Source organism: Sorex fumeus, unplaced genomic scaffold (assembly GCF_029834395.1).
Source record: "Sorex fumeus unplaced genomic scaffold, SorFum_2.1 ptg000045l, whole genome shotgun sequence".
Taxonomy (NCBI): domain Eukaryota; kingdom Metazoa; phylum Chordata; class Mammalia; order Eulipotyphla; family Soricidae; genus Sorex; species Sorex fumeus.
The window spans coordinates 19,647,404-19,674,634 of NW_026606102.1; the positions used below are offsets into that span (position 1 = coordinate 19,647,404).

General features: G+C 44.8%; 1 protein-coding gene across 1 annotated transcript in view; it reads right to left on the reverse strand.

Annotated features, from left to right (window-relative positions):
- Window positions 1-18,201: 18,201 nt before the first annotated feature.
- CMPK1 (cytidine/uridine monophosphate kinase 1) overlaps window positions 18,202-27,231 on the reverse strand; it is a 30,576-nt gene continuing 21,546 nt past the window's right edge. The window contains exons 2-6 of the mRNA XM_056122230.1: window positions 25,330-25,476; window positions 23,563-23,715; window positions 21,974-22,050; window positions 21,568-21,664; window positions 18,202-19,231 (exon numbers count right to left, since the gene is read on the reverse strand). Coding sequence (XP_055978205.1) covers window positions 19,190-19,231; window positions 21,568-21,664; window positions 21,974-22,050; window positions 23,563-23,715; window positions 25,330-25,476 — 516 coding nt within the window. The 3' untranslated portion in view covers window positions 18,202-19,189. The remainder of the gene's footprint in view (window positions 19,232-21,567; window positions 21,665-21,973; window positions 22,051-23,562; window positions 23,716-25,329; window positions 25,477-27,231) is intronic.

Consider the following 27,231-nt stretch of genomic DNA (forward strand, 5'->3'; position numbering starts at 1 on the left):
TTACATGAGTGGAAAATGCAAATAAACTCAACATTTGGGCCTCTCCTCATGTGGCTCTAGGTGCCACTTTCTTTCCTGAGCCTTTGGACCCTCACAAAGGCTGATCCTCCTGCCTGGAATGCCCCCTGATCTCTCTGCACAGTTCCTGCCTCCCCCAGGAATCCCTCCAAGTGGGGCTAATTCAGCTTGTGTTTCCCTTGGTCTCACCATTACCAAACTCCGTGTTAAAGCTGCCTTTACATCTTGTCCCCCAACTCTGTGAGCTGTGAGAGCTGTGATGGAAATACTGCTAGCAAAAGTGCCAGTGTCCCTCACAGGACCAAGGGCGCCCAGCGGGTGCTGACTGACCACTGAGTCAGGACATCCCACCCTGAACCCTGTCTCAGGATTCCCAAGGAGGACTTTCCCCATATGCCTCAAGTCCATGCCTGGCTTTGGATGCTAAGACTTGTCACCAGCCCCCTTTCCTTATGTAAACTTTCTTTAGTGGATTCTGCTGTGGGAAGAGCATCTGAATGCATGCCCAGCAAAGCACATGGCCATGTTTTTTTTGTGGGTATCTTTTTTTTTTTTGGTATTATTATCATTTTATCAGTCTCCTGCCCCCGCACCTGGCTGTCCTCACTGGGGCGGGTTGAGTTTCCCTCCCCACACTGAGCAGAGCCCCTGAAGCTGAAGACCTCTGGAACCCAGCCACAGCCATGCTAAGACCACTCTCCACACACTCAGATGAGCCTCATGCATGAAGGAACCGGCAGAGGAACCCAGGTGTATGGGACCCGGGAATGAGATCTCCAAGCCTGCTCGGACCAACATAATTGGTCTGACTGAGACAAGAAGGCATCAATCACATCATGCTGTTTTTGACACTGGAGAAGAACTGTTCCTTGGAACATGTGACAAAAGAGGCGTTGGTGGTGTTGGTGTCCTTGTCAACTTGAACTTGGCCATGAGCATTGATTCATTGAAATACATAACAACCCAAATCAGACGATTACACTTGAATAGATGTGGCTCACTGCTGGCAGTTTTTATCTTCGTTATCTATGCACCAACATCCAATTATGACGAAGGAGAAATTAAGAAGTTCTACATGGAGCTGGAGAAGTTCTATAAAGAAGACAACACCATCTACAAGATCATTGTCGGTGATTTTAATGCCAAGATAGGACTGAGAAGATCAGCCAAAGAACTCCACATCTGGACTCATGGCCTAGACTGGAACAAACAGGGTGAGAAACTATCTGAGTTCATCATGTCGACCAAGACCATCCATGGTAACTTACAGTACCAGAAGGCTGAATCTAAACGTTGGACATGGGAGTCTCCTGGTGGATGGTTCCACAACAGAATTGACCATATCATATTCAATAGACAGTTTTGCCTGACCGATGTCGCTGTTGTCCCAAAATTCCAAACAGGATCGGACCACCATCTCCTTCATGAAAAATACTACTTCACAGTGTGGGGAGAAAGGGCTTCAGAGTTTAAGAAGAGAACTCCCAGAACGACCACCAACTGGGAGCTCTTAGGCACTATTGCGGCAGCATGGGAAAATGCCATCGTTGACAACATTGACAAAGAATACGATCAACTGGTTCAGCACCTCCATGATTGTTCGAGGAATGCTGAGAGAGATAGCCACAAAAAGACAACTGTCTTCGAAAACTCTCGAGCTCATTCACCAACTTGGCTTGGCGCAAGCCTCAGGCAACTGCAAGCAAACGTTCAAGCTTGCAAAGCAGTGCAGAGAAGCGATCAAAGAAGACCTCAAAGAGTGAAGAGCAGCAGTACTGGCTGATGCAGCAGAAGCAGGGAAAAGCATTTGCAATGCCCACCTATCCTTTGCCCACTACAAGACCAAGATGACTGCCCTCCGACATCCTGATGGATCTACCACATCTTCCAGAATGGCAATGGAGAAGATTATCCATGACTTCTACTCGGATCTCTTTGATTACCATGTCCACCTGCCCACATACCAAATTATGCAGGATGGATATGTTGTTCTCAACGTTCTCGCTTCCGAAATCGGACATGACATTTCGTCGGTAAAGAAGCAAACAGCACCTGGCCCAGACAAGGTCAGACCCAAACACCTGAAGAACCTGCCGTCAGTACTCATCAATACACTCACACGTCTCAGGCTTGGTTCTTCACGTGCTACCTGTCTGAATGCAAGATTCCGTCCCAATGGAAAACCAGCAGGACTGTACTACTGTACAAGAAGGGAGACATCCACAAAATTGGCAACTATCACCAGATCTGCCTGTTATCTGTTGTCTACAAGCTGCTCACTTGAGTCATCATGAATTGGATTGGCAGAACACTAGATGAAGGACAACCATGCGAGCAAGCCTGGTTCTGAAAAGGATTCAGCATGATCCACCATGTCCACACGATAACCAAGCTCATTGCGATTTCTTGGGAGTTCAAGATGCTGCTCTGTCTAACGTTCATTGATTTAAAGAAGGCCTTTGATTCTGTTGAGACTGAAGCAGTCATCCAAGCCCTAGCCAAACAGGGAGTTCAAACTCAATACATCAGGATCCTCCGTGAGCTGTATTGCGGATTCAGCAATACCAGGATCTCATCAATACTACAAGGATCTCACCATTCTACATGGAAGTGATCATCCATGTCAAGAGAGGGGTTCATCAGTGTGTAAACACACAAAAAAGGACAGGCAAAGGGGACGGCAGCGGCCTATCTCTCCCGCCGCCCACGTTCGGTAGTCTCAGGCCATTTCCCCACTCCACAGAGGTCGATGGTGATGGTCAGGAGGAGGAAGGAAACAAGGGCCAGGCTGGTTGGTCTTCGTAGCAGTTTATTACATGGAAGAGATGTATGTCATGGAGGCCCCAGGATCTCTCAAGCACGTGCTCCTTTGTTCTCTCAGCTTCTGTCCTCAGCCCCATCTTCCCAGGTTCTCTGATGCACGTGTCCCCCAGAGAGCCCTGAAATCTCCCTTATATAGATCATAGTACCTCTAAAGGGCACAATATAGTGATGTCATCAAAAGGAGTTACAGAAAGAACATCGAGGCGGAACATACATTGTTTCTTTACATCCACAGGCCAGTAATCCTGGCCTCACCTTTTACAAGCAGGCCTGGCTAGCACCTGAGATCTGCATATATAAGACCAGCTAGGTTTCTGTGAGAAAAGGAAAAATGTCTCAATTTACTGAAATCATTTCTGAAGGCAGTTTGAAGGGGAGAAAGTTCAGTCTTATCCAAGCTAGTCAGGACACACAGGAAAACTGCTTCTAGGACAGATTCTCACTTAGCAGATCAACCCACCCTAGAACAGATTTCCCTGGATGTGTTTCTCCTCTCCTTGTCCGACCAACATACATAATATAAATCATTTTGTATGGACACAGTAAGAAATACCTTAAGCTTATAGAATTGCTCTTCTAGGGCCATCTCGATCTCAGACTGTAGTGCTCAGGCCAGATATCTTTCCTATTCCTAGCAGCAGAGTCCTAGTCTCGTCATTACTTTTGGATCATGACAGCATTTTGCCCATGATCAAACTCTTAACTTATAGTTAAGAATCGTGGCACCTTGGCCAGGCCCATTGCGATGCCAGGGTAGCACATAACTTACCAGCTTGCCCTGGTTCCATCCAGTCCCACATCGGGACCCTGCTTTTGGGGTGCTAGGAAGTGAGGGCAACTGAGGCTTAAGTTGAGAAGGCAGATGCCCAGGAGTGAATAATATTCAAGGCCAATTAAATCCTAAGTTATAAAGCATAACATTAATTGTCTTCCTGTATCTATACAAAAAGGCCATTGTATTAAAGTAAACTATTCAAAAGACATAAGGAGCAGAGAAAGGCAATATTAACTTACAGTACAGCTTCAGTGTCTAAGAAGGATGAGATCTTACAAATTAGTTGGGGAAGAGAGCGCAAAGAAGTAGTTACAGACAAACAAAGTAATGGGAGTGACTCGGGAGCACTGTGATGGATGCGACCTGATAAACCTAAGCTCCTTGTACTCCAACAATCAGGGTGATACTATTTCACCAAAACTCTTCAGTGCCACCCTTGAGAATGTCATGCGATGACTGGAATGGAAAGGAATGGGAGTGAAGATAGACGGTCGGCAACTACACTACCTCCGCTTCGCTGATGTCATCGTTCTAATAACACCAAACATTAACACCAAGCGGCACAAATGCTGGTCGACTTCGACCGTGAGTGTGGAAAGGTCGGACTACAGCTGAATCTCATAAGGACAACGTTCATGAGTTCATGAGAAACCGTCTTGTTCCTGATGTTCCATTCACTCTCAATGGAACGAACATCTCTGAATGTAACTGTTATCTGTACTTAGGACGAGAAGTCAACATGACGAATGACCTGGCACCTGAGTTGCACAGGAGGAAGAGAGCGGATTGGAACACCTTCAAGAGCATGGAAGAAATAGCTAAGAGGACAAAGAACCCCTGGCTCCAGGCACATCTCTTTGATTTCACTGTTCTTCCTGCATTAACATATGCCTCAGAGACCTGGTCCCTATGAAAACAGGATGAGAACGCTATTTGGGTCTCCCAAAGAGGAATCAAAAGAGCTATACTTGGAGTATCACACTTCACTCAAGTGAGAGAAAGAATCCAGAGTTCCAACTTCCGTTGAAGGTCAAGAATCAGGGACGTGGGGCTGGAGTGATAGCCAGCAGGTAGAGCATTTGCCTTGCACGCGGCCAACCTGGGTTCAATTCCCAGCATCCCATATGGTCCCCTGAGCACCGCCAGGAGTAATTCCTGAGTGCAGAGCCAGGAGGAACCCCTGTGCATCGCTGGGTGTGACCCAAAAAGAAAAAAAAAAAGGGACACTGTCTCGTTTGTCAAGGAGTCAAAAATCAGATGGGCTGGACATGTAATGAGATTTGGAGACAACCGCTGGACTAGAACATTACTGACTGGATTCCATGGGACATCAAAAGATCGCGTGGGTGCCCACCTACAAGATGGTCAGACTTCTTCGTCAAGACCCTGAATGACTGGTTTGAGGCTTTTTGTGTTCCTGGAGCGAGCAGACACCACTGGGCTACACTAGCATGCAACAGGGACGAATGGAGACATTAATGATTTGAGCAAATCGATGAGTAAAGGGATGTCAAGTGATCAAGTTTTATTTAATTTTTTTTCTGTTCAATACTTACCTGGCAGGGGAGATACCATGATCACAAAGGTGGTTTGCCCGGGCCAGGACTTACCCACTGCACTCCAGATGTGCTGACCCCTGCAATCTACTCAAATGTGGGAAACTAAACAAACAAACTGTCCTTTCGTTGTTCATCGATTTGCTCGGGCGGGCCCAGTAACGTCTCCATTGTGAGACTTGTTGTTACTGTGTTTGGCATATTGAATACCTCACGGGTAGCTTGCCAGGCTTTGCCGTGTGGGCAAGATACTCTCGGTAGCTTGCCGGGCTCTTCGAGAGGGGTGGAGGAATCAAACCCGGCTCAGTAGGCTGGTTGCGCAAAAGGCAAACGCCCTACTGCTGTGCTATCACTCCAACCGTATTGCAGTAAGAGCCTGCGTTCGCACTCTCCCCCATTAAAACATTTTTCCCTTTATTTAAACACTGTGGTCTATAAAGCTACTTATAACACAGTTATCATAGGTATCCAATACTCCAACACCAATCCCACCATCAGTGTGACCTTCCATCCACCATTATCCCCATTTTCCCAATCATCCCCCAAGCCTACCCTCTCAGCAAACCAAAATAATTTATTTTATATTGCTTGTGACAACTACATGGCTAATAGAATTATCAAAAAGTCCTTCTGTAAAAGAAAATTTGTGAAAATTGCTGTCTCTCACCATGGGGCCGTTCATTAAGTCCTTGTGTGGGTGCTTACTAAGCTGTTCACTGCTATGTGGACTTTCTGTATTTTTGTTGATTGAGCCTAATTGGCATCTGTTCTACTTTCCCATTTAATTTGGTGTGCTCCTACTGGGATGTCAGTATTGTAGAATTTGGAGGTGTCCCACAAATGTGGCCACACTTTCCAGAGGTCCAAGTTATGTAACTTGGCTTTGAATCTACATGGTGACATTTATGGGATTGGGTGTGGCTGCCGGGGCTTCTAGTGCAGGCGGGTGGGGGAACCTGCCCACCCCCACACCATGAAAACCCGAGAGTTCTCAGCCTGAGAACTGGTGTACCTGGAAGTTCTGGCAATTTGGCCTCTGCAGAGCTCAGTCATGAAACAGTGGTGCTGGGTCCTTGGTAGGCGGCAGCAGTGGTGCGTGGGTGCAGCTGCCGGGGCTTTATCAGCCTTTTAGCCTGCCCCTTCCCAGGGGTGTCCCCGAGTTTCCAGTTGGAAGACCGGTGTACCTGTAATCTTTGCGGCTTTGGCTTGCATCTCGTCCGAGGTTTAATCAGGAGTCTATAAAGCTGGGCTGACAGATGACCCCACAGGGCAGTGAGTGTCGGATGTGGGTCTCCACAGTTTCTTTAGCTGCTGTTGAGGCTCTGACAGCGTGGGCTGGCAGGCGGGAGGACTGCCCTGGAGCCCAGGACTTCTTCTGTCCTTGGAGGTGACCATGTCTCTAAGTCAGAAGCAGAGGTGGGAGGGCCGAGCTGGGAGACTCGCTGAAGGAGCCAGCAGATAGCAAAGAAGGGGTGTCCTGTTCCCTGGGCCCCCGCCCAAAGCCACACGTGGTGTCTGCAGGGGTAGGTAGGACTGGTAGTCATGAACCCCTGGGGACATCTCTCTCATAGCCTGTTGGAAAGCAAATTCCGTAGGGCAAATATTAGGTCCAGCCTAAGCTCCAGCCTGATGTCAGGCAGTTCAATGCTCTGCCCTGTCCCTCCGGGCACCACTGTCCCTGCATGCTGTTCTGGCAGCTGAGAAGCCATGGCGCCCCATGTCAGTCCAGCTCAAAGACCACTATGTCCCTAAGGCCTCCCCACCCTCCACCCAGGATCTGGCTGTGGTGCCATGCACCTTATGTTCTAATGATCTGGGCAGGAACCTGCCACAAGGTGAGCCCAGGCCAGGCTCAGGTTGGTTCCTCCTGCTTCTCGGTGGAACCACATGCAGTTGGAGCAAGTTTGCTCCTCAGCCCTGTGTGCCCACTGTCCGTGTCAACTATGGAACAAGGACCATGACTGCTGCTTCCCCACCAACCTCCCTGCGCTGCCATCTACCACCCAGCAGAGAGCAGGTCTGACGGGGCAGGAGCACCTTCTCCCTCTGGTCTGTGATGGAACCTGCCACATGGGCTGTGTGCCTGGGTACGTGCAAGGCCCCTCTCGGGCCGTGAGACGAGGGCACTGCTCCAGAACCACAGCCCAGGCCTGCTACCCTTTCCACGCTTCCTTCTGGTCATGGGATTCTAGGGGCCACAGATGTCCAGCATGGAAGCTGATGGGAGATGTAGGCCATAGCTCCAAGGCCTACCATCCGGTGCTGAGGTCCAGTGTGCAGAGACAGGGCCAACCTGCAAAGTGCTCCCCAATCTGCAAGACCCTGTTATTCTCTGTTAACCTGCAGCTTCAGTACAGGGTGGTTCTCACACCGTTCCCCAAGGCTCATGACGGGCTGAGGCAGGGTGGTGAGAGAAAGGCTCTTAGTACTGAGCCGGGTAGCTGCTGCGCTGGTGTCTCCCCTCCACCCTCCCCTCCCTGGGCAGCCTGGGAGCCAGTCATCCCTTCTCCCTCCATGGACAAGTGCTGGTCACGGGAACAAATGGTGGCACGTAGCGGAGGGACTTGAGCCCAGTCACCCACTGGCGCCCTCTCAGGTGGATCTTGGTGCTTGAAGGGTGTGGAGGTGGCTCCTGAGTCCCTGAAGAATCCCCTCTTCTTCCCAAGCTCCCTGGACCCCAACCCTCCACTGGAGGGCCCCTGGTGCTGCAGACTGGCCACCCGCCCGCCCATGGCATGTCGGCTTTCTCACTCCTCCCCTTCCACCAGCCAGAAAGATGGCAGACAGTCAGCCCTGGGGCGACTGTCCAGGGAGGGCCTCTCCCGTCAGCCTGTCAGCCTCAAGTGGTCACTCCTGTCCTCGAGGTCCCCTGCTTCACTGGCTCGGCAGACAGTCCCAAGAGCCTACCATGTGGCAGGAACCAAGTAGGCCAAGAGAAGAAGATGTGCCCCTCCAGGCCCCTAGTCTGGAGGGACACCCCCAGGCAGAGTTTAGTGCCCTGAGTCTCCATGGAGAGAAGCAAAGGAGCAGGAAGGGCCTGGATGGAAGAAAAGAGCCATCTGGGTGCAGGGCATGCTGGGAGCCAGGCATGGCAAGGGAGGCCGCAGCTCATGAGCCAGGCAGGAGGATCCCCAGGCTCAGGCTGTGCCCGCCTCCTTCTCTAGGGGTGAGGGTGGGGGTCAGAGGGTTGTGGCTCCTGTGTAAGAACCAAGCCTTTCTGAAGATGGGTTGGAGATAGAACAACGGGTTGGAGATAGAACAACAGGTAGGATGCTTGTCTTGCACACAGCTGACTGGTAAAACTCAGGAATCCCATATGGTTCCCCACACCCAAAATTGTCAGGGGTTATTCCTGAGTGCAGAACCAGGAATAGACCCTGAGTACAGCCTGGTGTGGCCCAAAATAAACAAACAATGAAATCTTGCAGTTCGCTGCAATGTGGATGGAACGGGAGGGCCTCGTGTTAAGAAAATAAGTCAGATGGTCACATTCGTCTGTGGGCGACAGAGAAACAGAACAAGGGAATAGCCAGTATCCAATGATGACAAACACTTGGTCCTGGATTACAAGTTCCCAAGGTAGGGAGCAAGACAGGGGAATGAAGAGCTGAACTTTAGGTGACATAGGGGTGGAGGGTCTTAGGTACTTTGGGGATGGTGGGATGCAGTAACTCTGAACCTCAGTGCCACAAATGTTCAAATTATTAGAATTATTACCAAAATATCATACAAATTAATTATTTTTAGTTATAAGTTTTAATGGGGAAAGAAAGGAACTAAGCATTCCTAGTGCACATCAGGGTTTCACAGACGTCTTGGAATGAGTGAGGAACAAAGTCAGAAGTTATTGCTGAGGGCGCAGCTGTGGGTACCCACATCTTGAATGTTTCCAAGCCCCATTAGGAGGAGAAGGAGGAGAAGGAACAGATTTCTGCTGGGCAGAATGCGAACCTTCTGCTCTTGTGTATCTTAGAAAATGTTCAGAGAAGGTGACAGCCAGGCTGGGGTGGGGTCATGAGCCCCGGACCAGTGGCATCCCATAGGCCAGAAAGGCCTGTGCTTCCCCAGGTCCCCACCCTCAGCTCGGGGGTTGCTCAGGGTTAGCAGCTTCTGGCCCCCTCACGGCCTCCAGCTGGCGCCTAGGGCCATCCCCGCAGGCTGTGGAGCCTCTGAGCCCTGCCCCTTTGGCTCTGCCATCCCTAGTCTGTCCCAGCAATGACCACATAGGAGGTCGGCCAGGAGCAGGCCGGAACCTCGGCAGCCCAGCATTCAAAGGACATTTGGCTGCGGCCAGGAGGCTGTCCGGCGTGACAGGCTTTCTGTGGCAGAGTCCTGGATTCCAGGGAGCTGAGACCAAGGCCGGCCAGGAATTCCTTGCCTTGACTTTGGCTTCTAATTCCTCCCAGAAATGAGGCATGTCAGTCTTCAAATTCTCAGGTTTTTATGAGGCGATTATGGTGATTACTAGAAATCTCCCGTGTGCTGTTTTCAAAGGGGCAATTAAGCGGAGGAACCAGGCACCATTTTCATTTCTCATTAAGTGATTAGGGTTTGTTTGGCAAATCCCGGCCTCTGGGCTAGAGGCTGGCTCCACTGAGCAGAGCTTCCTGCACTGGGGGCGCCCTGGACGTCCCTTCGCGCCTGGCCGCTCCTGGCCTGCTGGAAGAGTGCTCTATGGACGAGGAAAAAGAAGCACCAAACGGGAACTCCTCCCCCAACACTGCAACACTAGCAGGCAGAAGAGCCGGGCTCTGCTTCCCAGCAGCCCACCATATCTCCAACCAGAATCAGGGGGTTTCACTCAGCTCTTCCCACGCGACAGCTTCGCTTCCAGAAGGTACCATGGAGGCCCCTTCTCCAGCTGTGGGTCCCTTCTTCACGTAATTCTCTCTTCTCCCAGCAGACCCACCAGCAACCTGGTAGGTTGAAAATATAAGAAAATAGAAGGTGGGTAGAAAATATAAGAAAAATATGAGAAATAGTAAATCAATTAGAAAAGCTAAATATCCAGGGGCCAGAGAGGTTGCATAGTGGTTAATGCCTTTGCCTATGGCCATGCAGCTGACCACATTTCAGTGGTCTCCAGAACATCACCAGGGTCAGTTCTGAAAAAAATTGCTAAGAATAGCCCCTGAGCACTGTGATTATGACCCCAAAAATCAAAAATAAGAAGTTAAAAATCCAACAAAAAGGGCTGGAAAAATGGCTACTTGCATGCTAGAGGCCGGGGTTAGCTCCCCAGCACTGCATGGTGTCAACAGGGTGAATGGACTGTGCCAGAGCCTTCTCCAAGACTGGGGAGTCTGGGGTGATATTGTGGGCACAGAACTCAGACTCTGACCTGCATGTGTTGGGGACGTGTGCCAAGCTTGCTGTGTTGTGCCCTCAGCAATTGCAAACACACACCTGGTTGCCTTCAACTCCTCTTGTTCATGGTGACAGCCTCGGCCTGCGGGCAGCCAGGCCAGGGTTAGATTCAGCCTCTGGGATCAGCAGTCACGTACACACTCGGGGATAGAACTGTGTGGCTGTCTTGCCAGGACTGTGAGGCTGTTCAGCTGGCTCCTGGGCATGTCCCGGATGCCTTGCCAGGCTTCTCCAGAAAGTTCACCGCACTCTCTTCTGCCCGTTGTCCTTGCTGTGTTGTTGGTGGGTTGCAAACACGCCTTCACCACACAGCTCACTCATGGAAGGACAGAAATCTGGTCTTTGCAGAACCTGTCACAGCGCCTGATATGGAGAAGGAGCTCCAAGAATGTTTATGGAAAAGGACTTTTCTAGAAGCCCGAGTTAATCAATGTGGAGGGCTGTCAGTCACTGAAAGGGTCTGACTTCATGACATCTTGGGTCTTTCTACCTTCACCATGTGTTGAAGCTGAGATCTTTCTTAGAGGAAAAAAAACACAGAAAGAAAGCTGGGAAGCAGGTGAGTAATCTCTCCAGCAGCAGCTGGGCTGAGTGGTTCATTCATTCAGTTATGTTCACATCCATTGCTAACTCTGGACTGGAAGAAGTTGAAAAGGACCATGAGAAGTAAGTGGGATTTCAAGAGCTGCTCCTGGGACGGTTTCAGTAGAGGCCACTTTATGACGGAGACCTGACAGCTGTTCTCCAAAGAGCGATCACAGCCCCGAGCCAGGGGGCTTTGAAACGCCTTTAGCTAGGAAGGAGGACAGTTAGTTTAGCGGTTTGGGACAGGATAGGATAAGGAACATAGCGGGTCTACAGGGTGGGAGCTGGAACAAGAAGATTCCCAGCTCTGTGCAGCCATCCAGACCTGGACGGTGCAGGCTTGTGGTTTCGGAAGGACCTGCTGGCCCAGCTAGGGTTAGGTGGAGGCGGTATGGATCCTGGGCGCCCCTTAGTGGTCATATTCAGTAACTACACCTGATACCAGCCCGCTGGTCCCTCAGCCCCAGCCGATTTGCTTCCCTACCAGGAGACTGCATTTTGAGGAGGACCTGAGAGCACAGACGATTTGTGTGAATGCATCCCTGTGTTAAATATTGTCTGTGTAACTGCATCTGTAGCTGGGGTTTGATTTATGTAGTGCCCAGTCGTGGCGGGGCATGCATGTTCGTGAGGGTGTAGATGTGTATCTGTGTCTAAGGACATGCGCGTTGTTGCTAGTAATCAGGCATGTGTGGACATGCAAGTGCAGGCTGCTAGTATGGAGCATGCATTTGTGTGCACCAGGGACACAGTATCCATCTCTGTGTGTCACTGTGATTGCTTGTGTCTAGGTGCATGTATGTTAGTGGAGCTTTCAGGGCCCTGGCTTGCTTTTCTGTTACACATTGAAACAGTTAAGCTCCATAATCTTATTGTTTGTTTAAAGTTTGCTCTTGGATGCAAGCCTGCTTCAGAATAACTAGCAGATGCGAAAAACATCCATTATGTATTTTTGCAATTAGCCGAAAACCCATAAACTTTTCTTAAATAACAGACACAGCTCTGTGGGCTGCTTGTCCCTGGGAGCCACCTTCGCTTCCCAGCGTGCTTGAGCCGGCCCTGGGCCCAGACCAAAACCCAGCCAAGCCAGGGAGGGTTAGAAGACCATCCCTAGTGAGACGGAAAAAAACCATTATGCGTGGAGAATAGAACACAAGAGACAGAGTAGAGCGAGACAGAGAAAAGAGGGGAGGGGTGATGGGGGGAGCAAAGGATCAGCCAGCTTCAGGACGCAACTGTCAACTAGGCTCAGCCAGGCCAGCAACGGACCTTCAGTCTGGACGCACATCCCCCTAACGGCGTTAAAGGCTTGTCCAAAGAACCGAGTAGGACGTAAATGGATATACACGACAACCTTTGGGTACCCATATGGTAAACCATAATGCCCAGAAGAAGAGAGGAAGAGACAGAGACAGAGAAAGAGAGAGAAGGAGGAAGAGGAGGAGGAGAAAGGGAAAGGTGAGGAGGGGGAGGAAGAGGAGGGGGAGGAAGAGGACAAGAACAGCAACCTGGAGGCATTTGGGGAAATACACACTGATGGAGGGACCTGCATTGGAACACCGACTTAAACCCAATCAAGAACAGCTTTGCAACTGTGTATCTCAAGGTAACTCAATGAAAAAATATGCAGAGTTGTTCATTTTTAGTTGGGGGGGCTTGCCCATTTGGCGACCTCCACCTTATCTCTGCGTGATCGCGCTCCCTTTGCTCGCACACACCCTCCAAGAAGGTGTTTGACCCACTTGCCCCGCTGCCTCCATTTGCCAGCACGATTTTTCCCTCTCGGGAATACGCTGTTCCTCTCCTTAGCCCGAACTTCAGCTCATCTGACACCGGTGAACTTGGTTCCCACAAAATTGTAGTGAGCACCTGAGCCAGGCACTGAGAGGACACCAGGGAGGCAGAGACTTCAGTCTGGACCCCTGTTGGAGACGTGGAGAACAGGACTGAAAGCGCTTGACTCACCTACTAGGGTCAGTTCCCAGTCTGCAAAATAAGCGCCTACTCCATATGCATGCGCTGACCACATGTAAGACTTTTTTCTTTAAATAGAACTTGTTTGTGTACAAGGCAATGTGTACAAAGCACAACCATTATCCTTTTTTCAAATGCAAGAGTGGTCAAAATGGGCACATCATTCTTATTATTGGGTGGGATGCTAAAGTTTAATGGCTAACTTTGAGGAGTCAGAATTATCCCATTAAACAGCCCCACTGAAAAGCCTCTGGTGTGGAAGAGCTGTCAGGAAGAACATGTGTGCCATTGTCAGTAGGCATCACGGTCGAGCAGACTGCTCTTCCTGAATTCAGGGCTGAGACGTCAGTCTAGATACTTGGAAAAGACTCAGAATGAAATTCTGTTTGAAGTTAAGGGTGCTGCTTCCATGTGCTGATGGAAAAATCAGAAACTAGAAGGGATGGGGGGAGGGGCTGGAGAGAGCGACTGTACAGAGAAGCAGATCAAATGAGTTCATAAGCAGGTTGGCTCCTACAGGAGCTTACTCGTGTGATCCAAAATCTCTCCCACCAAACATCACTTCTTAATTCTAAATCTTCAAGAGCCCAGAACCTGGTCCCTCTCCTTTTTATGAAAGTGGGTTTCAAGAGCTGTCTTACTTAACCTATGGTTTGAGGAATTTTGTGGCTATATCCAAGCTTAATTTAGATTTTTGATTTTTGAAAGTAGTTATTTAATTTGTAGTCATTGTTTTATCAGCTGACACACAGATACCAGTGAGGTGCATGCAGGAGGCCTTATTACAATCTAATCACATTCAGACAAGGATCTGATGTGTCAGTTGAACTAACTGGTTACTCGAACAAGCCAAGTTTTAGAGATGCTGACTCCTTTGACTGAGACCAGAGGTAGCACTGTAGCCACTGTCCTCCTGTTGTTCATCAATTTACTCGAGCGGGCATCAGTAACGTCTCCATTGTGAGACTTGTTACTGTTTTTGGCATATCGAACATGCCACGGGTAGCTTGCCAGGCTCTGCCATGCAGGTGGTATATTTTAAATAATTTTTTTGGCTTTTTGGGTCACACCCAACAATGTTCAGAGGTTACTCCTGGCTCCGCACTCAGGAATCACTCCTGGCAGTGCTTGGAGACCATATGGGATACTGGAGATCAAACTGGGCCAGCCACATGCAAGGTAAATGTCCTACACACTGTACTATCACTCCAGCCCTACTAGAAACGTTTTATTATAACACTGTGATTTACCAAGTTGTGCATAATATAGTTGTTCCAGGCATTAAATATTTCAACACTGATCCCACCACCAGCATGCCCTTTCCTCCTCCATTCCCGCATCACTGCCAGGGGTGAACCCTGGACTCAGAGCCATGAGTCAGCTGAGCATTTCCAGGTGTATAAAAAATTAAAATTAAATAAAGCCACCCCCTACCTCCCTCCTCGCCATCTTTCCCTCAGGTAACCTTAGTTTTGTAGTCAGTGGCTACAGACTTATTTTTATTTTGTTGGATCATTAGTTTTAGATGATTAAATTGTACACGAGTGAAATAATTTAGTACTTTTTCTTTTTGGCTTATTTTGATTCTGATAATCCATTTGAGGTCCTTTCATTTTGCTACAAAATGGAAAATTTCATCTTTGTTCATAGTTAAATAGTATTTTATTATGTGTACATACTACATTATCTTTATTAGGTCTTTGGTTGGCTGTTTCCACATATCAGCTATTGTCAGTAATGATGTACTTAACATTAGGTGGATAAAACTTTTTGTGATACGTTTTCCTATTCCTCAGACACATACCCGAGTGGGAGAGCTGGATTACACTGTAGCTCTGTTTTTATGCTTTTTTATTTTTCTTTGCATCACACCTAGTGATGCTCAGGGGTTCCTCCTGGCTCTGCACTCAGGAATCACTCCTGGCGGTGCTCAGGCGACCATATGGGATGCTGGGAATCGAACCCGGATTGACCACATGCAAGGTAAACGCCATACTCCCAGTGCTATCACTCCAGCCCCCTATTTTTTTTGCTTCTTAAGCTTTAAGTCCTGAGCCTCAAATGTGCAAGTCAAATGTTCTACTACTGAGTGATTCTCCAATGCCCCCCTTTTTAAAAGAAAAATTTTAATGGAATCACCTTGATGTCATTACAAAGCTGTTCAGGATCGGGTTTCAGTCACACAATGACCCAACACCCATCCTTCCACCAGTGTACATTTCCAACCACCCTCCCACCACACCCCAAAACCCCCTCCACACCCTCGCCCCCATTCCCCAGCTGGCCTCTACAGCACTTTTCTTCTTTCTCTCTCTCTCCTTTTATGCATTATGGTTTACAATACAGGTACCTACCCAATGCTAGTACAGCATTGGTGGCCCCCTGAGCACTGCCAGGCTAAGCACCAAACCATAAAACCGTCTGTGATGGGAAGAGTGGCCCCAGGACCGTGAGCAAAGCTGAAGGAAAGGGAAGGGGTAGGAGGAGGAGAGGAGACAAGAATTTCAGGCTCCTTCCCTTTAAATTCTAAAAGCTTCCAAAGTGAGGGGCTGGAGAGGATAGTACAGTGGGTGGAGTACTTGCTTTATACATCAACCCAGTTTCGATCCCCAGCATCTCGTTTCCCCCAAACCCATCAGGAGTGGTTCCTGAGCACTAATCCAGGATGGTGTGGCCTAAAAACAGACCAAACAAGAGAGAGAGAGAGAGAGAGAGAGAGAGAGAGAGAAGTTCCCAGGTGAGTCTAAATCAGTGGTTCTGGAACATTCCAATGCATCTAAATCACCCAGAGCTTGTTCAATCCAGCCTCCCAGCCCCTCCCTCCTGTCTCCTGTTCTGGAGTGGCATGCAGCAGCCCACGTCTGCATTCTCTTTTCCAGGTGAAACCGAGTCTGATACTTTGAGAATCACCATCGTAAATGAAATGACAGGGGTAGGTACTGGAAACTCCCTGCCCTGCTGTGTGTGTGAGGGAAAAATCTTTCCTCCAGACTGCCTAGATGTGCTGGAAGGATCGGCAAATTCATGACCACCTTATCCAAACTGAAAGGTCGTATAGATACCTAGTTGCCATCTCTGAAGTTCATGGGTGAGAAGAGAGAAGATGCAGAAAGAGGACAATGTTCTCCCACTGGTGAGAGGTGGTCACCTGAGCACCAACGAGCCAGGGCAGGGCAGTTTCATCCTGCTCACTGACTGCCACTGTCTTAAAAGGGGCACTGCCCCTTTCTCCAGGCCTCGGGAGGGAGAGAGTCGATGTTCTCAGTATGGGTGTGAGGACAGGAGGACAACAGAAGCACAGGCGACCTTGGAAAGTCAGAGCCCCCAGCAATGAGGCAGGCTGCTGAGGAATGAGTTCCTGTCACCGAAAGCGTGAAAGTGGAGCTGCATGTCTAATCAGCACGATGTCGAAGGGTCCTCTGCAGTATATCTGGACTTCCTTGTCCACAGGAGGTCTGTGTCCTGGGCCAGACCTGATGTGGTGGTACGCAGGTCTTGTGTGCATGAGGCCCTAGGTTCAATCCCTGCCCCAGGCTGCTCATGCCTAAACCCAGATCACTTCTTGAAGGAGTGGGAGAAACTCAAGCTTTCTGCTTCATTCAAGACGCACAAACATAATACACGGAGCAGAAAATCCTCCTGGATCCTGACCTCTGCTTTTACTGTGCAAGGACCTTCACTTGAATATGAAACTTCTTGCTTTTCAACATGCTTTAGAGAACACAAGTCTAAACGAGTGAAAAGTAAAGGCTGTAACATAAAGTTTATTGGGATTATTTACTGAATAATTAATATACATCCAACATCACTAGATGGAAAAATATTAAATTTTAAAAATAGAAAGGCTTCCATTGGAGTCTTTCAAGAATGTCAAAATTTTCCTGTGACTGTATCTTTAACAAACAGAAAAACTAAACTAGTGGAGACAGATTTATTGCAATCAACTCCAAAGAGTTGCCAACATGTTTTTCTACTTAAAAAGCAAACAAAAAGCAAAACCTCGTAATTTCGTAATTACTATGTTTTTTATACTCTGTTCTCCAGTGCCAGAGATACTTGATGAAAGGAAGCAAAGCACTGAGACTCAGCAATCTTCTAGCAGCCTTCATGTTACTTTAAAATGTCAACAGAAATACTTCGATCTCCTCCTTGGTGGATTTCTTCACTTCCATGAGTAGGAATAGTCTCAAAACCTTACTCTTTACCCTTACTTCATACTGCTATTTAAATACACAATTAGTAAAGTCTTTTTGTATTAGCTGTACTGAATCACTAGGTAAGAATTCATTACAATCTATTTGAAGAAACCAAGAAAATCTCAATATGAATTTTAGTACATTATAGTACTTTTGAATGCTTTGTTTTCCAATGGTAGGCGTGCTGAAAAAGTATAATTAATAAGTGAATTTCAAAGCATACTTTGAAACAGATATATCAATTACAACATTCATAAAATGTCCTCACTACTCCCAATGACTTTATAAAATCTAATTACACAAAGACAAATTTCCTGTCTAATTTTAACCCTGTTTACCAAATAGTGTTAAGTGCTAAAAATGAGAAATATTTCTAGTCTCATATTTAGAACCTTGAGTCCCATTTTACATTAGTAAAAGGTAAAGGTAAAGGCCCTCCCGTTGATCGTCGATTTGCTCGAGCGGGCCCAGTAACGTCTCCATTGGAGACTTTGTTGTTACTGTGTCTGGCATATCGAATACTCTCGGTAGCTTGCCGGGCTTAGTGATGACAGAAAAAGAAAGGAGAAAACAAATTTCTCAGAGATTTTTAAAGGTGGGTTTGGAAAAATTACTTTAAATTCAATAGTGTTTTTAAAAATTCTAAATCTTTTGGGGCCGGAGCAACAGTGCAGAAGGTAGGGCATTTGCCTTGCACATGGCCGAACCTGGTTTGATCCCTGGCATCCCGATGGTCTCCGAGCACCCCTGGGAATAATTCCTGAGTACAGAGTCAGGAGTAAATCCTGAGCATTGCTAGGTGTGACCCAAAAAGCCAAAAAAAAAAAAGGATTCTATACCTTTTATACCTTTTTAACATGATGCCCCCCCAAAGGAAGTTAATGAATAAACGTAGCCAGGAAGGGAATCAAACATTTATAAGATATATTTATTTATTACCAAAGTGCAATGATTTTGAGATCTTATTAAACAAGTAACTATGGGGAAAAAATCCAAGAAAATAAAATACAAACGGGAAACGAACCATCACATTTCTTTTTACTAATCCTCTATTTCGTCTAGAAAACAAGAAACCAAGAAGTGTTATCAAAACACTAAATGAATGATTCTGGCATAAACCTAGTACATGCTCTTCAAGGTTCCCCCGCTAAGAACTTTGTTAATCAGCCCAATCATCAACAACACCACATATGAGCGTAAGGAGCACTGTCATTAGAGAGCTCTTTGCCCCTTACCCTCAGATTTATGTCAGAATTAAGCTGACGATTCTGCCAGACTCTGACCCAATGCCCCGTCCCAATACTTGGGAAGCGAAAAACACACCCTCTCACACAACTTTGTACAAGTTGTGGAAAAACAATGCCTAATTTTCTTATCTTCCTATAGGAAATGGTCAGTTATTTCATAAATACTAAAACATGTCTAGGAATTCATTTTCTATATTTGTTTACCAAACACGTATTGCAAGGACTACACAAAATGTTCCTTTGGAATTTGGTCCACAAATTCACTTAACAGGTTGGAAATTTAAAACCTGCAAGAGAGGAGAAAGGGGAATCCTTAAACCAGAGGGATGCGTACACATACTAAAAATTCTGCTCACAGAAGGCACAAACTATAACAGGGATATTCTCTTTGAATAAAAAAACAAACAACTAGGTGATATCCTTCTTTGTTTTGTGAGCACCATTGCTAAAACGAAGTCAGACTCAAATTCACTGCCTATTCCAGAGATCAAAAAATTTTTTAAATGTGATTTATCTGAACTACATATTTTCCCACCATTAACTGAGATATAATTAAGAAATATTAAAATCGCCTTAGAAAGGGGTTGTAATAGCAGCTATCAAAGCAATATTCAAGCATGATTTCTAGAATTTTTAACATATTTAGAGTTAGCCTTCTTTGTCAAAAATCTTCACAACTTCATCAAAAACCTATAAAGAAAACAGATAATAAGAATTATTAAAGTGGGTATTATTAAAATAGCTAATTTCTGCTAAAAACAGTTACTTTTACAGCAGAAGGGAGGAGAGGTGGTAGGGGTGAGGGGAGAACCAAACAGGTAACAAGATAACTGAACGGGGATGGATGGAAGCCACTCTTTTGATGAAATGCTACACTATATAGATACCAAATCAGAATGCTATACACCTGAAACTGATATGATGCATAAGCAAATGCTACCTCAATTAAAAATAATAAAACCAGTCACTTTTATATTGATTTTCAAAATGGATCATGAAAATGTTTTAATTTTTTATCTGGGCTGGAGCGATAGCACAACAGATAGGGCGTTTGCCTTACATGCGGCCAACCCGGGTTTGATTTTCCCGCCCCTCTCGGAGAGCCCGGCAAGCTAATGAGAGTATCCCACCCACACAGCAAAGTCTGGCAAGCTACCAGCGATGTGTTCGATGCTCCAAAAACAGTAACAACAAGCCTCACAATGGACGTCACTGGTGCCTGCTCAAGCATATCAACGAACAACAGGAGGACAGTGCTATAATGCAATTTTTTATCTACCCAAATTTGCTTTAGACAGCAAAATGCCATAAATATATATGAGATCATAAGAACGCTAGATTTAAGTTTTTTTCTCTTGAATTTATTTTGGATTTGGGGGCAAAACACCCAGTGATCTCAAGGCCTGCTCTTGGCTCTTAACTCAGGGATCACTCGGGGGTGCTTGGGGGAATTACAGGGAATGTCAGGGGTGGAACCTGAGTTGGCCACATGCAAGGCAAGTGCCCTTGCCCTTGCACTGTACCATCTCTCGAGTCCCAATTTTATTGGTGGATTTTGGGGGGTGGGTTCAATCTGGCCATACCTAGCCATGCTCAGGGCTTACTGCTGTCTCAGGAGTCACTCCTGGCAATGCTCAGGGGATCATGGGACGCTGTGGATTGAATCCAAGAGCTCTGCATGCAAAGCAAGCACCCTGCCTTCTGCACGATCTCTCCAACCCCTTATCAGTGTTTTTAAAATAAAAACTCTCTGAGGGGCAATAAGAATCTGACCAAGAGCAAACTGGAGTGGCTTTTCTTTCTTAATTCTAAAACACCTAAGTTTTCATCTTTCTCCATACAGAAATAGAATTTTAAAAAGAATGAATTTATAATAATGACGAAAGGTCATAAGCAGTATTTCCCCAAGAGCGGGAAAGAGGGGAACTACTGGAATAATCCTGTGGTGTAACAGTAGGTTCAGAAGGAGAGAAGGTAGATTTCCAGGGGGGCACTGAGTGAATTTTTTTTTCTGAAAAGGGGATGTTAAGCCAAGTAAGTTTGGAACCTCTGATCCAGAAGTATAAGATTCAAGGTATTAAAGAAAAGACATTAAGAGAAATAGGAACTATCTTCTGGGGTTTAAAACACTCCCAATTTATAGGCCAGAGAATCATGAAGGAAGAGAGAAGTTACTGTGTGTCTGCACTTATGGAGCTTTGTGTTCTGTGGCTGAAGAGATAAAAGCAGCCTAAGAGTTTTGAGCTAAAAGACTTGTTCTTCATGTTTGAGATTCAATAAATGAACACAAACCAAATCAGAGCTCACAAAATGACAATTTTCTAATGCTTGAGCAAAGATCTGAAAACTGGATAGTAGAAGAGCGAAGGGCATTTCCTTCGCATTTCCCTTGCATGCAGCTGACCCAGTTTGACCCTGGCACCACATACAGTTCTCCGGAGTCCTGTCAGAGTCATCCCTGAACATAAAGCCGGGAATAGACCCTGAGCACTGTAGGGTATAGCCTGAACACTGCCCCACTCTTACACACACACAAAGAGAGGAAAACAGGGAAAGAGGGAGAGGAGAGGGAAGAGGGAAGGAAGGGAAGGGAGGGGAGGAGTAAAATTAATGAACTACCTACTTATTTTCTTATTTTGTTCTTGGGCCACACCTGCAGTACTCCTAGCTGTGCACTCAAGGATTACTGCTGGCAGACTTGAGGGATGCTGGGGATCAAACCTAGGTCTGCCCCATACAAAGGGAGCGCCTCACCCACTGTACTATCTCTCTGGGCCCTAAACAACCTATTTCTTAAGACCAAGTCTGAAGCTGTAAAGTCTGTTTTAAATTCTATTCAAAATGGAGAAAAAGTCTAGTTTACTTCTAGTTCCCAGAAAGGGTGTGTGGGGTGGGGCGGGGTGGGGGTAGAGGAAGGAAACATTTTATTTTTTACAATATGTTTTAGAATATTTCATTCTCTTAGCCAAGCTCCTCCCAAAGATAACTTTTACTTGATATTTTTTAGGCAAACTAGAGACACTCACTTCATCAACAGATTTAGAAGCATCTATTTTCTTGACTTTGCCCATTTCTTCATATAAGTCAATAATTGGCCTTGTTGATTGAAGATAGGTCTGAATTCTGCAAAAAAGAAATATTGCAAAGTTCTAGGCATCCATTCATAGGCTATCTCAGAAGACAACATTGGGTCTGGCTCAACTGACATATCTCGCCCACACGGCAGAGCCTGGCAAGTTCCCGTGACGTATTCGATATGCCGGACACAGTAACAACAAAGTCTCCAATGGAGACGTTACTGGGCCCGCTCGAGCAAATCTTATTAGAAAAGTCATGATATTTCCTTTTTTTTTTTTTGAACCAAATAAAGCAGTTATTTAATGTTGCTCAAGTGCCAAACTTGGTTTGGGGTGTGTAAAAACTGCACAGTACCTCTTCTCCAAGCTCTCTCTGTTGTCATCACTTCTACCACTACTCTTTCCCCTCTCAAGACATCTTTCAATACAAATCTAAAAAAGAAAAATAAAGTTATTAAAATTAACAATATATACATTTTCATCTGGTGGAAAAGAGAATCAAGTTTTAAGAGATTACCCCCCAAAAAGAGTCCGCATTAAATTTAAAGTATCTAATTTATTAATAAACATTCAGGTCCCTTTAAATTTAAACATGTGGTTCAATTTACATAAACTAGGTTAAGGAAGTACAGAGCATAAGAATTCATTCATGACTCAATTTTTCCTGTGTACTTTTTTAAACCGCAATAAAAAGAAGATCTGTACGTATACGGTTCCATCTAGTATATATTACTAACTTATTAGGTATAAATTACATGCCTCAAACCTTGTTCCATTTTGCTTACTTTTCAATTAATTCCATAAATATCTAAACATTTGAGTCAACATTTGCATTTGAATGAAGTATCCCTTGTTAGTTGTGAATAAACATTCCTTAGTTATAAAGCTGTGGTAACATTCTAAAGTTAACTTTGAAGAATAAGGGAAAACATATTTTGGGGGGTTGGGAAAGGAGTTTTAAAACAACTTGAAGGCTACAGCAAGTCTCTCTACCAGAGGCACATTTTCAATTCTAAACCTAAAAGCAGTCAACTTGCTTATGGTACTACTTCCGATTCTTATTCTTTATGGCTATTGGCATTAATTAAAATTTTTGTTTCAGCTCTCAAAGAGAGTCAGGGCTTTTAATTAAATGATTCCAAGACATTCATTTCGTTATTCAAAGGGTACTCGAACACAGGCTGGCCTCTTACTAGGCAAGCACCTTACCTGCTGTACCATCTTTCTAGTCCTGTATGTTTATTGAAAACAAAGTTCTCCTGGGTAAGAAATGGTTCACGAGGCTGAGCACATATTTTGAATGCTAGAGGCCCAAATTGATCTTGGATCTGCATGGTCCTGAGCACTGACAAAAATGACCCTGTGCCCAGTTTGGTCCAAAAACCAAAAGAAGAAAAAGTTTCCCAACTTCCCAGAAATACGTTTCTTTTCTTTTCTATAAATAATACCTTAAGATGAGATATTCTCTTATATCTAAGAAAACAATAGTTCGGCTTTATTTCCTAATAAAATTGTACAAACCAATCTTTTCTCTTGTTTTGTTTTTGTGTCACACCCAGCAGTGCTCAGGGGATACTTCTAGTAGTGCTCTGGAGATGATATAGGATGCCAAAGATCAAACCCAGGCTGCACACATCAAAGGTAAGGGCCCTGCTGGCTGTACTATCTCTCCAGCCCAAACTCTTATTTGAAACAAAATAAAACTCTTGCTATTTTGAAAATAAAGCAAATTTTAGGTCCACAAGGCTGCTGAAACCGAATATCTTTTATTATTCCAACAGCAAAACAATACTATTCTATACATTCAATCAACCAGTTAAAATATATATATTTTTCACTATATAAAATGCAAGCAAACTTAAGTAAAAAACTACTTTGATTTTCTCTACTAATTGAATATTGGTTGCTTACAGTCAACATGGGCAGTTAAAGACTTTTAATTACCTCATTATCACAGTCAAAAAACAGAACAAATGCTACATCTGCCTTCCCATCCATGGTCTTATTCCAACCTTGAAGGTTGTCTTGATTTCTTGGAAACCCATCAATCAAGAATTTATTCTTCTGAGCATTGGCAGCCATTGTCTGATCCATTTCCTAAGGGAAAAGAAAGATTTAAATTCAATACCAGAACAGAATACAATTTCCTAAGCAGGGTGGCAGATGGTATTCTTTAAATCATAAATCGAGAGTGAAGGATGCCTTCAAAACAGAATTGAAGGAAATGGTCCACTGAAATAACATGACTGCCTCAAGGTGGAGCCTCCATTTTCTGCACATACTACTGCCTAGTTTTTCAGTAATTCATAAACTGTCTACCCTAAGTTTACATCACTTTCATAGGTCTGTTTTACATAAATGTTCACGAACACATTAAGATAAAAATAAGCACTGACCCTTATATCTGCTCCTACCACATGAGACCTTACTTTGTTTCTCTTTTCACTTTCCTAGCTCATTTTGCTGCAGTAAGAATGATGCTGCTTCTATCAGGTCTAAAATCTGGCTAAAATTCGAGTCCCAAAGTAAAATGCTGTGGATAAACAGAGACTGCTAGCTAGCATTATTAGCGTAGGTCTCATTACTCTTTGTTTTTCGAGTGAAGCTAATTAAATATAAGTATCACTGGCTACCCTAAAATACAGATAACAAAGGAAAAATTACATTAAGGAGGACAAGAGTAACACACTTCACAATGAAAAGTTTGGAATAGGAAATGCAGATCTTTTACCTCCAAGTCTCACCACTAACTAGTCCCAGAGAGACCTGACTTTGACAAACTTCAGAGAAGTCCCTATCCTAAAGTAAACTGACATTCTGTCCCTTCAGTGCTCACCCTCTTTCCTAGTCCTTAAAGAACAATGACTCTTAAGATCCTTGATTTCTTTTCTGAGGGTTGGCTTTATCCCAGAATCTAGCTGCTTCTCTAGTCACATCTATAGGATGCCTTGAGTTTCTTGCTACATCATTTTCCACCCCACTAATGGTAGTGAAAGCTAGCTGAAATGGTTCATTAATGTTAAAGTCATTCAACAAAATTCAAGGACACTCAGCACCATGAAGAATAAAGGATTATGGTCCTCAAAAGGCTCATAGTCCAATGAGTAGCAGAGTAAGTACATGAATGAAATTCTATTGTGAGGCATGCAAAGGATGCTATGATCAAACAACAACAACAACAAAAACACCCCACACAAGAGAGAGACAGAGAGAGAGATAAAGAAAGCAAAATAGAGAGAGAAGGTAAAGAAAGACAACCCAGAAATGGAAAAAAGAATGACTATATAGGGGCTGGAGTGATAGTACAGTGGGTAAGGCATTTGCCTTGCATGTGGTCAACCTGGGTTCGATTCCCAGCATCCCTTATGGTCCCCCAAGCACCGCCAGGAGTAATTCCCGAGTGCAAAGTCAGGAGTAACCCCTGTGCATCGACAGTGTGACCAAAAATAAAAACAAATGACTATATATTGGAAAAGGATAAAATGTATGCCTGTGAATATTAAGTTTTAGCTGATCCTGGACCAAGATCCTTACACAGTCCAATTTCTTCCCAGGTGAAAGCAGAATTTCCAGTTCTGCCATTCTTAAATACCATGACAGCTCTCAAAAGGTAGAAATTCAATACTCTAATTTTTCATTAGTCAAAACAAAGGTGGATTAAATTTCTCTTTCCCCTCCTGACTTAAGTTGGTTGGTATTTACATTCCTTACCCTCTTTAATAAACTGATGGTTATCTCAACTGGCACAATCTTTCCATCTTTAATATACTTTTCAATGAGTTCACCATATTGTGATTCTGGGTTCTTCCTTTCATCCCGAAGTAGTTCTCCTGCAGAAAGGTGTATGTACCCATATTTCTGAAAGAAACAACATGTAGGGGAAAGATATCAGAACACATTTTACCCCAGCAGTACATCTATAAAGGTTTTTCCTTCAGTTTAATTTTTATGCACTTATTTTATACAATAAGCATACTCTGCTTTGGATATCATATAAATATTAAAGAAATTTTATAAATTCCAGCTTGCTTAATAAATAACCTTAACCACATATGGTAATGGTAAATGTTCACATACCACAAAATCCCCAAATTTAAATAATTATTCAAGGCTATTAACATCTCATCACATTTCTTCACAAGTATAAGGTTTAAATATTATTAGGAATATTAGAAGAAATACTGACAAAAATCTATGCAATTAAAAAAATATTTTGATCCCTATTGGTTGCATACATTCTTTATAAAAATCTCTGCCTCCCATCATTAAATTCAACATGTCTTAATTGTTGAGTCATTTACAAAAATCCCATTCTGGCAAAAATTATTTACTCAATACCCATCGGATAAGGAATTATTATCTAGAATGTATAAGACATTAGTAGAACCGTACAAGAAAAAAAAACCTCCAACCCCATCAAGAAATGGGGAGAAGAAATAAACAGAAACTTCCTCAAAAAAGAAATACAAATGACCAAAAGGCACATGAAAAAATGTTCTACATCACTAATCATTAGGGAGATGCAAATCAAAACAACAATGAGATATCATCTTACACTACAGAGACTGGCACACAGCAAAAAGAACAAGAACAACCAGTGCTGATGTGGATGTGGGGAGAAAGGGACTCTCTTTCATTGTTGGTAGAAATACTAACTGGCCCAGACTTTCTGGAAAACAATATGGGCATTCCTCAAAAAACTAGAAATTGAGCTTCCATAATACCACTTCTGGAAATATATTCTGGGGGTGCAAAAAAACACAGTAGAAATGACATCTGCACCTGTGTGTTCATTGCAGCACTGTTCACAATATCCAGAATATGGAAAAACACAAATGCCTGAGAACAGACAACTAGTTAAAGAAACCATCTACACAATGGAATACTATGTAGCTGTTATGAAAGATGAAGCCATGAAATTTGCTAATAAGTGGATGGACATGGAGAGTATCACAGAAAGTGAAATGAGTCAGAAAGAGAGGGCCAGACAAAGAATGACTGCTCTCATTTGTGGAATATAAATAACATGAGACTAACACCTAGGGACAGTAGAGACAAGGGCCAGGAAGATTGCTTCATGGTTGGAAGCCTGCCTCATGACCTGGGGGAGAAAGCATCTGGGATAGAAAAGGCATCAAAAAGTTAATGATGGTTGGAGGGATCACTCGGGATGGGAGATGTGTGCGCAAAGTAGATAAAGGACCAAACATAATGGCCTCTCCGTATCTGTATTGCAAACCATAATGCCCAAAAGTAGAGAGAAAAAAATTGTCTGCCACAGAGGCAGGGAGTTGGGTGGGGTGGAGGTGGCAGGGGGGATACTGGGGACATTGGTGGTGGAAAATGTACACTGGTGGTTGGATGGGTGTTTGATCATTGTATGACTGAAACTCAATCATGAAAGCTTTGTAACTGTATCTCATGGTGATTCACTTAAAAAAAAATCCCATTCTGTTTTTTTCTCTTTCTCAGCTAATAGTACAAATTTTATATCCTCCGTAAAATTAGATTTCTTTACCACTCTGGTGCCTGGAATATCACGGTCTCTCTACCGAGCATTATCTTCCTTACCATTTTTGAAATCTATTTCCTGGGGACAGAGTACAAGGGGTA